The 13,582-nt window shown below is 42.7% G+C and overlaps 2 protein-coding genes across 3 annotated transcripts in view; one reads left to right on the forward strand and one right to left on the reverse strand.

Annotated features, from left to right (window-relative positions):
- Positions 1-13,572, forward strand: part of LOC105570252 — a 33,512-nt gene extending 19,940 nt beyond the window's left edge. Inside the window, exons 2-6 of the mRNA XM_012027328.1 lie at positions 9,545-10,033; positions 10,216-10,460; positions 10,925-11,516; positions 11,750-11,975; positions 12,512-13,572. Of these exons, the coding sequence (XP_011882718.1) occupies positions 9,545-10,033; positions 10,216-10,460; positions 10,925-11,516; positions 11,750-11,975; positions 12,512-12,675 (1,716 nt within the window). The 3' untranslated portion in view covers positions 12,676-13,572. The remainder of the gene's footprint in view (positions 1-9,544; positions 10,034-10,215; positions 10,461-10,924; positions 11,517-11,749; positions 11,976-12,511) is intronic.
- Positions 496-5,560, reverse strand: LOC105570251. 2 transcript variants are annotated; one of them, XM_012027327.1, is made up of 5 exons: positions 3,696-3,714; positions 2,355-3,455; positions 1,402-1,509; positions 1,147-1,329; positions 496-1,041 (listed from the first exon to the last, which is right to left on the reverse strand). In XM_012027327.1, the coding sequence occupies exons 2-5, from the start codon at positions 3,278-3,280 to the stop codon at positions 954-956; spliced, it is 1,305 nt and encodes a 434-aa protein (XP_011882717.1). In that variant the 5' UTR covers positions 3,281-3,455; positions 3,696-3,714; the 3' UTR covers positions 496-953. The 2 variants fall into 2 exon arrangements, with proteins under 2 accessions (XP_011882717.1, XP_011882716.1); XM_012027326.1 differs by having other exon boundaries at positions 2,355-5,560.
- Positions 13,573-13,582: the final 10 nt, after the last annotated feature.

Below are 13,582 nucleotides of genomic sequence, written 5' to 3' on the forward strand. Positions count from 1 at the left end.
GTAGTGAAAAGAGCAAGTACACCCGATATAACGCAAGTAGCGTAAAATATATAATATAAAACATAAATATCGAGCGGCAATGAATATCAAGCACACGTTGCTACGTTGCCATCAAATTATCCGTTTAATCTCGCCGGCAGTTGTTAATTAAAAATCGCGACGTGTCCCGTTCCTGCTTGGCCACTTGTAATTATTGTCAACGGTAATGTACGGCGTGCGTATGTGAGATAATTGGCCAGCCCCTATTCGTCGTCCGAAAGTCCGCTGCATCCGTAAATTCTCGGGCCGCGCTGCCATAGAATAACGCCGACCTACTTTTATACCCTGCGACTACTTTCACTTGCGAGGACGAGGTCGGCACGGATGCACGGGCGGAACGAATTTCCGAATAACGCACCTCCAACTTGCCCCGACACTTCGTTCCTCAAGTCCAATTTTCGTCTTACATTCGTTATCTTTGTGAAGCTTATTTCGCGTGACATTCGTTTGCACGTGAAAATAAGACTTGCCAATTGTCGCGAGACACAAGTGCGCGGTAAAATGGCCGCTTTTTATATACCGACGGTGTATTGCGTTTTTATTGAGAATTGTCGTTAAGCTACATGATGTTTTACATATAATTAAAGCTACCATCGTGAAATATGACGAAGATATTCTTCCTTTCGAACGCCGTTTCCACAATTCGAAATGGACAATGTAATAATATAATATCGTCTACATAATATAATGCTGTAATTAATGCTGCTATATTATGAATAGAATTATTACATATATGTCAAATGATAATATTATATGTGATTTGTGTAGTATAATCGTTTCGCGATTTTTATACTCTCGCTGTTTCACGCGTAAAGCCGTGAAATTTGCATAATGTGCGAACATTAACGCCATAAATCAACGGACACGCAGGAGAGATCGCGTGCATACTGATCCGCTGGCTTCCTAGGCAGTCGTTAACAGCTGATCGTCGTACAGTCTTTTTTCCTGACGGCGCTGAACACTTCGCGAAGACCATTTCTTTTTGCGACATCGTCCGGGGTTCTGTTAGTACAAAAAACAATGCGTGTTCTTGTTGAAATTGTCACGGTCGTGTCGCGGTAACACAATAGAGCCGTATGGGAAAATGTGCCTGAAGAAGCCGATTACCTGGTGGCCAAGTTCCATAGGATATTTTGGAGGATGTTGGATTGCGGTTCGCCGCCGGCCAAGATCAATTCGCAGACCGATTGATTCTCGCAACCGACCGATGGATCGTCGAGTACACGTGTTTGCTTATGCTCGACCGGCAGATCAGCGAGCCGCAGCTTCGAGAGGACGATGTTCGGCTGGCTAATGGAATTTCGTCCTTGATTAACAAATATAGGCGGATGTTTGAATTAGACGAGGAGAATAGAACCTTACGTTGTCGAGTTGTCGATCCGCACGACGTTGGGCTTCAACGATGCTAGTAGCAAGCCCAGCGGCAGAATAGTACCAATTAGATGAATGATTTTCTTCCAAGGGAACGGCCTGTGAACAACGTGTTCTGGTTGTATATTTTGAAAAAAAAGACAATAAATCTTGAGTAAATATTTATGAAAAATGAAACGTTTCGTTAGGTCTAAATATAGAACGCATTTTAAATTTGCTGTTCGAACAATTCGCGATAGTTATATGAGTTGGACGATGAAAGATAATGAAAAATAATATAATTCTTCCAAAATATATAATATTACTTTTATATAAGATTATTACTTCTGTATACATATTGCGTGTGTATTATTTATATATGTAGTACAACGTGCTACACGTGTTTCGAGGAAATATAAATTAAGTAATCATGATCGTAATACGAATTCAGTTGAAGAAAGTTTTTATTCATTGCCTTGCGTGGATTTAATGGATATTGAATAACATTTCTTGCATTCTCTCTCTCTCTCTCGCGCGCTCTCAACATGCACGTACGCATCTCAAAACAAATGTGCGATTAAAGAATGATAATATCTTAATTAAACTTGAAGCACAATATTTATATGGCTGGCTGCGTTACGCAATGCAATTAACTCACGAATTAAAGGAGGAGTATCTCGAGGAATATGAAAAAGTTGATATCGTGCAGAGATAAGATAAATAATTGACGTTTAATATTACCTCTCTAAGGGCCAGTTTCACAAACGTCGGTTAGCTGCTAACCGAAGGTTAATTGATTCTCTCTGTCTCTTCTTAGATAACAAAATAGAAAAAGATAGGAAGTTGACTGAACTCTGGTTAACAGTTAACCGACGTTTGTGAAACTGGCCCTTACATTGTTGCCCCGACACCGTTGCTTTTTTTTTAAAAAAAGCAAATAATCAGTAATGCATTTAAAAGCTCACCTTCTCACGCGCGGATGAGCTATAGTCTGATGTGGGTCCTCCATGTATTGCACCTCGTGATATTCGCCAGCCGGCTGATAAAACGAATAGGGAAATTTCCGCTTTCTCGTGTACGTTGACTCGTGTTGCTGAAGTACCATAACACCGTTACCCTCGGGCCTCTTCATCATCTCGATCGCGGTTTCCTGCGGCGACGTCGGCTGATAAGCATTCTGATTCTGCTCGGCGTAATAATTGACGACATACGGTGACCTCGAGGCGTCATAGTAAATGCCAGTCGACCGATGATCGGTCGTCGTCTTCCCGAATATTTCCTGCATCTCCGGCTTCTCGACGTTTTGGAAGAACGTCTGGTCGACGAACGTGTGACCAACGGGACCTTCCTCAAACTGCGCTCTCGGGCTCTCCGTAACGGTCAGCCGATCATCGAAGGAATGACGGATGTTCGACGTTTGTACCGCGCCGTCGTCCTGGAACTTAATTCTGCTCGATCGCGTCGCCTCGTCCAGCAACCCAGAGCCTTGCGACGCGTCCTGAAGGACATTGTGAAACCGCTCGTGCTGCGAATCTAGGTGAACATTGTTCTCGAATCTCACGTGATGCACATTGTTGAAGGGGCTCGTTCGGACAGCCGGCCGCTCGATTTCGCCCAAGTGCTTGCTAGGCTTGAAGACGTTGGAATTGTTTCGGGAGCGGCCTTCGACGACGGTCGGAGACGTTAATTCTCGGTCGCTGTCAGGTCTTAACAACGAAGCAGGCGTCGTTGTTTCGCGAACGGACTGATCCGATGTCGAGGAAGTCTCCTCGAAGGTGACTTTCGTTTCGCGTATCTCTTCAGACGCTTTGAGGGCCTTCGAGAGTGTTAGGCCGACGATCAAAAGACGAGCCAGGAGGAAGCGACACATGGAGTTCTTATGCAACCACATGTTTCTCGTTCGATTAAGTCGGCAATCAGTGCGAATGATGTTCGTACGTCTGCGATGACGAGCGTGTGCAGGGAACAGTTATTTCCATTGCGAGATGTCCGAGTACTAAGGCATTTGGTGGAACGTCCTGCGACTTTAACTCGCGAAAAAGGCAAGAGTAAGCGACGGGCGTATTCTAAAAAGCGTGAACGTGAGAACAATTCTTAATTGCCGCCGCGCTCGTCGTCCGCACTCCAATTGTTGTTGACAAGGTGAGCGTTGCGACATTTATTTCAAGCAGCCGCAGCCGCGAAACCTGGTGCATCGTGGCGTAAATGAATGACACGCCGCAACGAGACAAGATCGTGTGTTTCAAAGCAATTTCGTATAAAACGGAAATATTAGCGATTAATTAGGGAGAAAGTAATCAATTTACCATTCTTTCTCCTTTCTTCTCATCTTCGAGTCCGTTTCTTTCTTCCTCTCGCTCTTGCCATTGTAGTTTTCTAAAATGATACATTTAATACAATTGCAAGGTAAAACGTATAAAAGTTAATTTGTCAAGTTTCGATCTAATGCTGCGGGGGAAAATATAACTCGCCAATAAGTCTGAATTATACATCGACGAAATTGGGGACGTTATCGTTTGTTTGTTTTTTGTTTTGCATTTCTATATAATATTTCATATGATTTCGTGAAAGAAAACTCCGGAGAAATTCAGCGGCGCACAGTAAAATAGAAACGAGCGAAACATACCAGACTGCTAAATTGCGTAAGTAAGATACGAGACGTTACTTGCTCCAGCAGTGTTCGCGGAACACGATTATAATGAGCGGAAGGGGTGAAAAGACTTTCTAAGCCAAGTTTTATCGCCGAGCGGTGAGAGTCTGACCCTGTTTCGTGCCGGGGTCACTCCGATATGTTCTATATGCTCCGCGATGATCTTAGAGTTTTCATATTCTACAAAAAAAAAGTAGTAACTCTTTACGCAAGCTGTTGCACATTTCATTCAAACAGCTCCGTCGTGTACAATCAACTTCACGCTTGTGCGACGAATTTGTATACTGGTATTAAATTATCGACAATTCGGCGAAAGGTAGAAGCGAATAATATAAAAATCGAAGGAGGGAATTTATGAAATGTCAAATTAAGATGATAATTTCGAATAATACAGCTTCACTTTTTATTTACAATCTTTCTTAAACATTTTTATGTACACAAAAATACACTGCGTACACCTTAAATGTTTTTTTGTGTACTGGATGTACAGTTTTTACCTTTGTAAGGTTTTTTTACGATATACATTTATGTGTAACATAATTATGTGTAACATATAATGTATAAAAATGACTTGATTTTAAATTGTGCATTCAAGGAATTATCGGACGATCATCTAATACAAATTATTTGATACCAATACCACACAAGTACTTTCCTTGAAACTTTCTACCGTTGCGTAGATCTCCTACATCTGGACTAGATCTCGCGGTGACCTTTTCACCCCTTCCACTTCGTCTCATATCATTCTCGTTAACGCGACTCTCCCTCCGATACGACCGACACTGAAAGTAGACGTCTATTGCATTCGCGTTTATTCCATTCTACCCTTTCTTCAGCATCGTCATAATCGTTTTCGCGGTTAGGTGTCTAGACTGACCCAATTCCGGTTTCGAGTAGGCCAGTTGACCGCGTCGTAACCGGAATTGGAAGTAAAAAGAAAAAAAGAAAATCCGTCACGCCTCTGCAATCCCGAAAACGTGCCATTTCGTTCTTATTCACGGCGAAAGAAAGAAGAGTCCGTTTTACGTAATTATCCTGATTCTACAACGGGAAAGAGCGTTCCATTATTGTCAACCAATTGAACAAACTGGTATGCTGATAACTTTCGAATATTTTAAAAGAAATGTCATTGCAACTCAAATTTAAGGCTCCAGGTTTACGTAAAGACTTTCCATGCAAATTCTTGGCCTGCCGATAATAAACTTCAAAAGGCGAAGAATATACGATGACGCAACGTGGACACGTCTGTTGATTTTGTTTGGGATTACACGTAATGTGTGTGTGTGTGTGTGTGTGTGTGTGTTGCATGTGCAGATACAGCGGAAATCGGTGGAAGAGCATAGCTGCTCAGCAGACGAGAAAAGAAATCGTCCGTTTCTGGGTCGGCGCCGGGCAAAAAATCCTAGATCGGTGAAAATCTGGCGGAAGAATCGGAAGCTGCTCGTAAAACGGAAACTGTTAAGACGCGTTTCACTCGCGCGACGAGCAGGAATCACCATTGGCGACATGAGAGGCGAAGGCATGGGCAAAGGAAAAAAAAAAAAAAGGGAACGACGGAGGTTTCTGGGCCGCGAAAGCGCAAAAATCGATAAACGGCCGATTCTACGATTTGTTCGCCGATCCGATTCCGTCTACTATATGTCGAAGAAGGCCAAATCGGCGATTTGCCGAGCATGAAAATCGACGCCGGCCTTCTTTGTCCTTTACGCCGGCACGATGTCGGCGTGTCCTTAATTGTACGGCCATTAAGCCAGAAACATCATTTCCTGCATTATCGCGGTATGCACGCGTTTAACATTTGCAGATGTATAATATAAAATGTAACAGTAAATATAATTATATTAATATAATATAGTATATATACCTATATAATATTATATTATATAAAGTTAGTAAATGTTATATATGAAATAAATAGTTTTTCTATTAATATAATAATATTTGCTTGTACCAGAAGAGATTATTGTGTTAAAATTATTTAAGAATAATAGCACCAAATTTTTAAATCGTAGAAAATTTTTATGCTCCACTGCAGAGAGAGAGAGAGAGAGAGAGAGAGAGAGAGAGAGAGAGAGAGAGTGCGCTAAAACTTTTAATGAATATAAATTGTATGTATCTCGATTTTTAGGCAGTACCCACATCCGTGACAAAGTAATCTAAATAATTATTGAAGTAAATATCGTTATAAATGATGTAAATGTGCCGGATATTGTTGCTTATATTTTATTCATGCGTTTCAATAAGTGGAGAAGAGATTGCAAGCTGGAAGAAGTGTTGCGCATGGTTTCTTGAATTCAGGATTTCTTTATAAGCTATTCCACGTTTTACGCTTCTAACGTAGAAGTCGGCGAACGAAATAAGAAATCGGTCTCGAAAGGATTGCGATTCCGGATCGATTCCTATGGTCGATCTCTCTCTCTCTCTCTCTCTCTCTCTCTCTCTCTCTCTCTCTCTCTCTCTCTCTCTCTCTCTGAGGCAGCCGAAACTCCTCCGGTGCCGCGCCTAGAGGAGGCCGCGGCTAGAAGAGAGAGCAACTCCCCGTCGTCCCACGTCGGAACGTGAGCTCTGCCGTGTAAACGGTGAAAGTAGCGATTTGACAAAAGGTAAAACTCACGTGAAAATGACACTGTCGCCGGTCGGGGCGACACAGAAACGGCCGACGACGAATCGCCCGTCGTGTCGTCACCCTCATTGTCGCGAGCGTCGCAATTAGCGCGTGACACGAACGCGGTCTGGGCATCCGTTTTTCATCGCCGTTGTCTTCCATTGAGGGAGGAGGACAATGCGAGTACAAATAACGACGAGTGCGGGGAAACGATCGGAGATCGGCTTCGCGCCACTTCAGTTTTCTCGGTCAATCGCAGCAACGTCTTCGTCCACGAAGCCTAGCGACCGCTCGCCTTGCTATCGCCCGAACAATCCCATCAAGAGTGGCAATTAAAATCGCCGCGAGATCGAAGACAGGTTGCGTACGCTCGTCCCGTTGCTCCTCGTCCGGATGCACTAGACGCGCGTCTCGAATTACTGTCTGGATTTTTGCAACGTTGTAAGTGTGTCTGATTAGAGATGCTGATAAGTGAGAAAGCGTATTGTAAATAACTCGTCGAAGTGATTGTTTTACAAGCGGATCGATCTAAGATTCGTTAGCGGAAATGTTAGTAATCCCGACGAAGGAAAATACACGGGAACGTTTAAAAGTGTTATTTACAACCGACAAATCAATCAAATTCATCATTTTTATGGCTCAGTATACGTACGTGTTCCATACTTTCGATGTACGTTTCAAAGTCTAAAAATGAATAAACATATAAAATTATGATTGATTGTAACTATATATCTTCGCGCGATAATTTTAACATTTTTCTATCCTAAGACCATAGGCCAATATGTTAATATCCAGACGTATCACGATATTTGCATGTAAACAGAATTAGAAAGATGTTTCAGCCTCATTTGCGAGAACTTTCCATCTCCATCGTTTTACTCTAGTCATCTAGCGCTCGTTATTCCTACAGAAATTCACGCGAAAGCGAGGCATTCTGAAATAAATATATCTCCGTGCGGGAATATAAAATGCTTTGTATCTCAACTATTCAGGAGGCTGTTAGAAAAGCGAATGCCTTGGAAACCGCTGTATCTCGTTGTCCCGCATAGCATACACGCAGAGAATTTTCTTTTACAATTTATCTGGAAAATTATGTGACCGCGGGACAACTCGGCATTTCGAGGAATTTCACGAGAGTTTTTTTAAATTTTACCATACGTTTCGCTACACTGATAAAAAAAAATTGCTTAATCCAAAAAATATTACTTTACTCAAGAAAATTATGCATTAGGTGGCTCCTAGTAGCTTATTAACTTAAATTTAAAAAATAATAAACAAATTAAAATATGCATTGCTTTAATGTAAACATTTATTCAATATCAAAGAATGGATAATTATTAATTTAAAAAATGTTCTTTTAATTCTATAAAATGTTTACTAAGATGTAATTTTCACCGCGAAGAAAATTGGATTTCTTATTTAACATATAAAAACAATTATTTCATTTAATAAATAGTATTCCATATCTCACGAAATCTTTATTTGAATGTAGAAAATGTAATGATTTAAATTAATTTACTTAATATAATACATAGATTTACTTGAAATTTGATATTTTTATTTAGATAGAATAAATAATTGCTTCAGTAACAAAAATAATTCTAAGTAAATCTATTTACTTAGTTTAACAAAATTTGTTTGTCAGTGTAGTAATTATATCATTTTGCTAATAGAATGCGTGGTAAAACTTGATAAACTCTCGTAAAATGCATCAAAACGCCACGTTGTCCCACGATCGCATGACTTTCGGGATAAATTTTAAGAGAAAATTCCCGCCGTGTACAGCAGTGTCTCGCGCAAAAATACAGACATCGCTCACTCGTCGGAGGCCAGTGATGGGCTCGATCATCGATCGTGGCCGGCATGACCGACCTCGCCTCCCATTGTTGTTCATTGTGTTCCAAGAACGATCGTTATCCAGAGGGAAGGAGAAAAACCCCCGTGGGGAACCGCATAGGATGGCGCGGCTGGAGCGAGAGGAAGAAACCGCGAGATGGGAAGAGAGAAAGGGACGCGCGCGGAAATCGCGGGCGAGAAGGAGAGACAATGTGGCGCCCGTTCTCCAGGTTGACCAAGCCAAGGAGGTAAGAACGGAGTAACACAACGGCCCAACGGGGAACGGAGGAAGATGCAAAATGGACCAAGCACCGACGAAGTGGGGATCTGGATTAAAAGCAAACGAGGGCAACGTCTCAGCAACAGAGCCATCTCGGACCTTGAGGAGTCGAGGTCGCCGTCGTACTCCACTTCCGCATTCGTAACGTCGCTCTGTCGTCGTCGTCGTTGTTGTTATTGTTGCTGTTACTGTTTGTTGTTGCTACTGTTATTGTTACTACTATCACTCCGCTATTACACGCCGGCGCACGTTGGGCACAGTTCCTGCTAACGGATCTTCGAGCGGCGACAAAGCGGGCTTCGTTGTTCATGTAATTGAAGGCGACTCGGACAACGAATATCGACACGGTCAGTGTGCGACGCGTTGTGTACGCGAATTTATTCTCCCCCGGCGCTTCTCCCGCGTCGCAATCGCGCAGTAGAATTCCGTGGAATTAAATAGACGACGTGCGAAGTCCCGGGATGGTCGTCCGAGCCCGGCCCGATTGACAGTGATCTCGAATAGTAATTCCCTGTTTCTCTAAAACTCTAGCGCTAATACGATTTGCATTGTGATTCCGTCGGTTACTTATCAATTTTTAGCCGTAGTTTCCTATCGTTATATTTACCACCTGTTTCAAGGTGATTTTCTGACAATTATTTGTACGCGATTATTCACCGCTCTCTTTTTATTCGCGTTGAAGACAGAGCTGCGTTTTTGAAAAAAAATGTATTGTAACGACATAAAAGCGAGAATTCTCTTAAAATCCCGAGAGATGTATGAATTAAGTTTCTTCGTGTTTCAGATGACGACAAGAGGAGCGGTATGCCTGCTCCTGACGATCCTGACGTTAGGAGGCACGCAGGGTAGCACGAGGTATTTCGTGAAAATGCGAACGAACGCGTCCGAGATGTTTAGAACGAAAGCGGACAACTTGAGGATTCTTCAGGATCCGATAGCGATCACGCCGAATCCTCTGTACGACAACGCGGGAAACGAGCACGACGACGGGCGGATGACCAAGGAGATATCGAGCGATCAGTACAATCGAAGAAACTCCTTTGTCGAGTCGTCGACCTTCAATCCGGACGTGCTCAACAAGTTCCTCGAGGAATACGCGAGCAAAGTTAAAAGCACCACCGAGAGGAATTTCAAGTATCCCTTCAGAATCGTGAAACCGCCCGCGGAGCCTCTTGTTCTCGAGATCGACAGCGAGACCACCGAGACCACGACACTCCACGAACAGGACGAGAAATTTGATCAGATCTCAAATGCCACTTCACCGGAGGATGCGGTAAGAAACATACGTTTTAGAACGAAACAATAGCAGAATAGCTTATCCATTGGACGGTCGAATAAAAGAGCAGAGAAGGAAAAAGAAAGATATTTTAATCATTTTAAATTCCATGCTGTGTAGAATTTCTCGTTAGATAAAGAATGTGTTGGTTAATGTTTCATTATCTTTGCCGAGCTTAGCTGAGCGAGGCGCTAAACGACACCTTGAAGAGAAATAAATACTACGGCACGAACACTTACGAGGACAGAAACGGCTGGGTGACGTTGGAAGCAATTCCGTGGTCTAAGAGCAAAATTTCCAAGTGGCAGGCCAATCCCAGCACGCAACGACCTTGGCCGGAGATAAAGCCATGGGATAAACCGAGCATGAAACCATGGGCCAGCGATTTTACCATCAGACCCACTTATGAAAACAACAAACCGTGGCAAGTACAACCGTTAATTTTCCTTTCATTACACGGCCTTATATACAATTTTCGAAAATGAGTTTTGTGGCTATTGTAACGAGCGATATTTATCGTTGGCTTCGAATTGAAACTTTCTTTCTTGCGAGTCGTCTACAAAGTCCAGCGGTACACCTCATTTTACGGCGCTCTCTATATTAAGAAACGTATCAAGAAAGTGGAAATTTTACTTTTCACTCTTTTATCCCCTTATTTACACACTAAAGCTAATTTGTGCAAAAAAATGAAGATAAATGTTTCATTCTTTAACAGCTTCTAAAGATCTTAGGACTTTTTTTTATTATTAAAAGTCTTCAGGGTAAAAACCACGTATTAATATCCAATTGGATATCCACTTCTTTTTTACTTTATGTTGTACCAAAAACGTGCTCCCCCCGCGAAATATCGGCTTTAAGCAAATGCAAGAGTAAACGTTCGTATCTCAGGTACGACAAACCGAAACCCAATTGGCCCGACAACAACGAGAAGCCGTGGCAGAAACCAATTTCGCGTCCCCCTTACCGCCCTGAGGACGCGTCTAATCAGGCGCAGAAGTGGCCGCCGGAGAGACCGTCCTGGAACAAGTACGACCCTCACCGTCCCCCCAGCAGCGATATCATCACGGACGACAGGCCGGCGAATTTCCCCAGCACTTGGTCCAGACCGCAGACCTCCTCGTATCAGTTTATCGATAGATATTCGGAGAAGGACCAGTCGGGTGACGGGAGTAATTGGCACGATTACCCGTCCAGATACGATCAAGATCGACCCCGGCCCACCATGATCACCGAGAGGCCGAATTTCTCGCATTATCAATACGTGGACAATCATCCACCGAGTCACCCGGCGAGCGGTGACGGCCAATGGGTCCTCTTGTCGACGAACCGGGGATATTCCAAGTCGCGGCAGAGATCAATCAAGGTCGACGCGATCAATTCAGCAGAGCCGTTTAAGAGGATCAATACTACAAATCGCGAGAACGGGGATAGGCAAGAAGACGAAGACCCTCCGATAGCGGTGATGACATCGAAACGCCAGGTTAGGCTAAATGATCAAAGAGAGATCAGGGATTCGTTTTAAATTATGAGCTAAATGTATGTCCTTTCGCTGCCTCGCGTCAAGCAGTTTTTAGAGTCTGCCTTTCTTTCAGAATAATTAAAAGGGACGCGTGATTTAATTTCGCGAAGATAGTTGTCGTTGCTGTTAGTGACGTGGAGATTTGCCAAAGAGGGTATCGCTGACAGCCGCTTTATGAAAGATCGTTTACCTAGGTCAGGTTGACGGTGTTGCCATCGATCAACGGCACAAACACGACGACGTCCCACGGAGGCCTTCTGGAAGTCGAAAAGACGTTCAAGAGCGTCGAGCAGAGCCGCAAGGAGTACGAGATGGAGAAGCTGACGGCCGTACCGCAAATCCTGAAGAAAAGACCGATCAGGCACACAACCCTGAGCACGCAACCGTCGAGTTCGGCCGTTCTAGCGGCCGTCGGGGCAGGTAAGGCTGCAACAGATTAGCTCAAATTATATCTCAAGATATGTTATATCGAAGATACGAATTAAATTAACATTACAAATTAATAATAATCATTATTTATGATCTCGTTTCGCTTTATATATCATCTTTGTACAGTTTTTAATTATCTAGCTTTTTCATTTGTAATATTAATTTAATTTGTATCTTCGATAAACTTGTAATTCCGATTATCGGTTCCCCCCCCCCTAGAATTCGCGCTTGAAAAGGACCTAAACCCTTGGTCGAAACGTCGTACTGTATATCTTTTTATTTTACTTTTATTAAACACGCGCCAAGTAAGGTCGATTAAAAGTATTCGTTGTTTTTATTAAAGTTCTAATCGCGTCGTGTCGCAAAAACGAATTTAGCACTATTTAAATTATTCCCACAATAAATTCACGTCAACGGAGCGCAACTTTGCGTGATAAAAATGTGCGTAATACGTGAATTCAAACCGCGGAGTATTGATATTGTTTAAATTTATTTTCTTAATTGTCGTACCATTTGTTGAACGACAGGTATGCTTCCGGCGACAATGGCGATGATGATACCGATGATGCTGGGTCGTCGAAGGAGAGACCTGAGACTGATGGAACCCACCCTGAACAACGATCTCGAAGTGGATCTGCATAAGCTCACGAGGGAGTATAACGTTCAACTAAGGAGACCGATAGGACCGTAGAAAATAAGGTAGCAGAATTCGTTCGGGGAAAAAGAAAAACTCATTAGGCTGGCGAACGACAGGAAACGCGGTGCACGACACAGTGCGAATTATGTTGAGACACAGGATAAAACATTGAGAGCCCAGAAACGGAAATGGTTTACCCGGAAATTGCTTTCGCGCCGACTACTCGTTTGTTCCGTATCATTGAATTGAACGACCAAACGGTACATTATATACGGCATGGCAGTATTATTGGTACATTTATATACAATGTTCCGCGTATTGGCAGTATTATTGGAACACTCATATCTTCTCGTATTTTTACAGTGTCTCTCAAGTCCATTGAAAAATCATTTTTAAATTAGACAGAGTCTACATCTCAATCGCACGTGGGTCCGAAGTCAAGTGATGTACTTCGCGAACTACTTTCCACGATATTGCATTGTATTAATCAGTTAGGCTATAGACAGCGCATCAATATCGAATGTGTCTCTGAATAATCAATGTAGCCCTATTCGTACAGGCGAGTGTATAAGCACGATCGATTTAGAATCACCTGTTGCTGTTCTGGTGGTCGCTGAGTAAAGCGCAAAGTTAAGGGTAAAAAGTTCGTCATAATTACGTGAAACAAAAACCACTTTCCCAGCGCTACTTCGCTATTTTCCTCGTCGCTTTGAATTACCGCATTTAAATTGTTGACACGGCGCTTGGATTGTATAAAAGGAAACGTAATACGACTTTTATCGCCATCCGCATGAATATTTATTATCTGTATTTTACGCTTGACCAAACGGTCGGCGGCGAATGTAAATTTATTCCGCGACGCAACAAGTGCTTTGTCTACAACAAATTATGCCATATTCGGGTTCGTTTACGACCCGACGGTATTAATTTCAGACGTTCGGTTTTTCTCCCAGATATGACT

Source organism: Vollenhovia emeryi, unplaced genomic scaffold (genome assembly GCF_000949405.1).
Source record: "Vollenhovia emeryi isolate VEMERY1.0 unplaced genomic scaffold, V.emery_V1.0 DF939121.1, whole genome shotgun sequence".
In the NCBI taxonomy this organism is placed as follows: Eukaryota; Metazoa; Arthropoda; class Insecta; order Hymenoptera; family Formicidae; genus Vollenhovia; species Vollenhovia emeryi.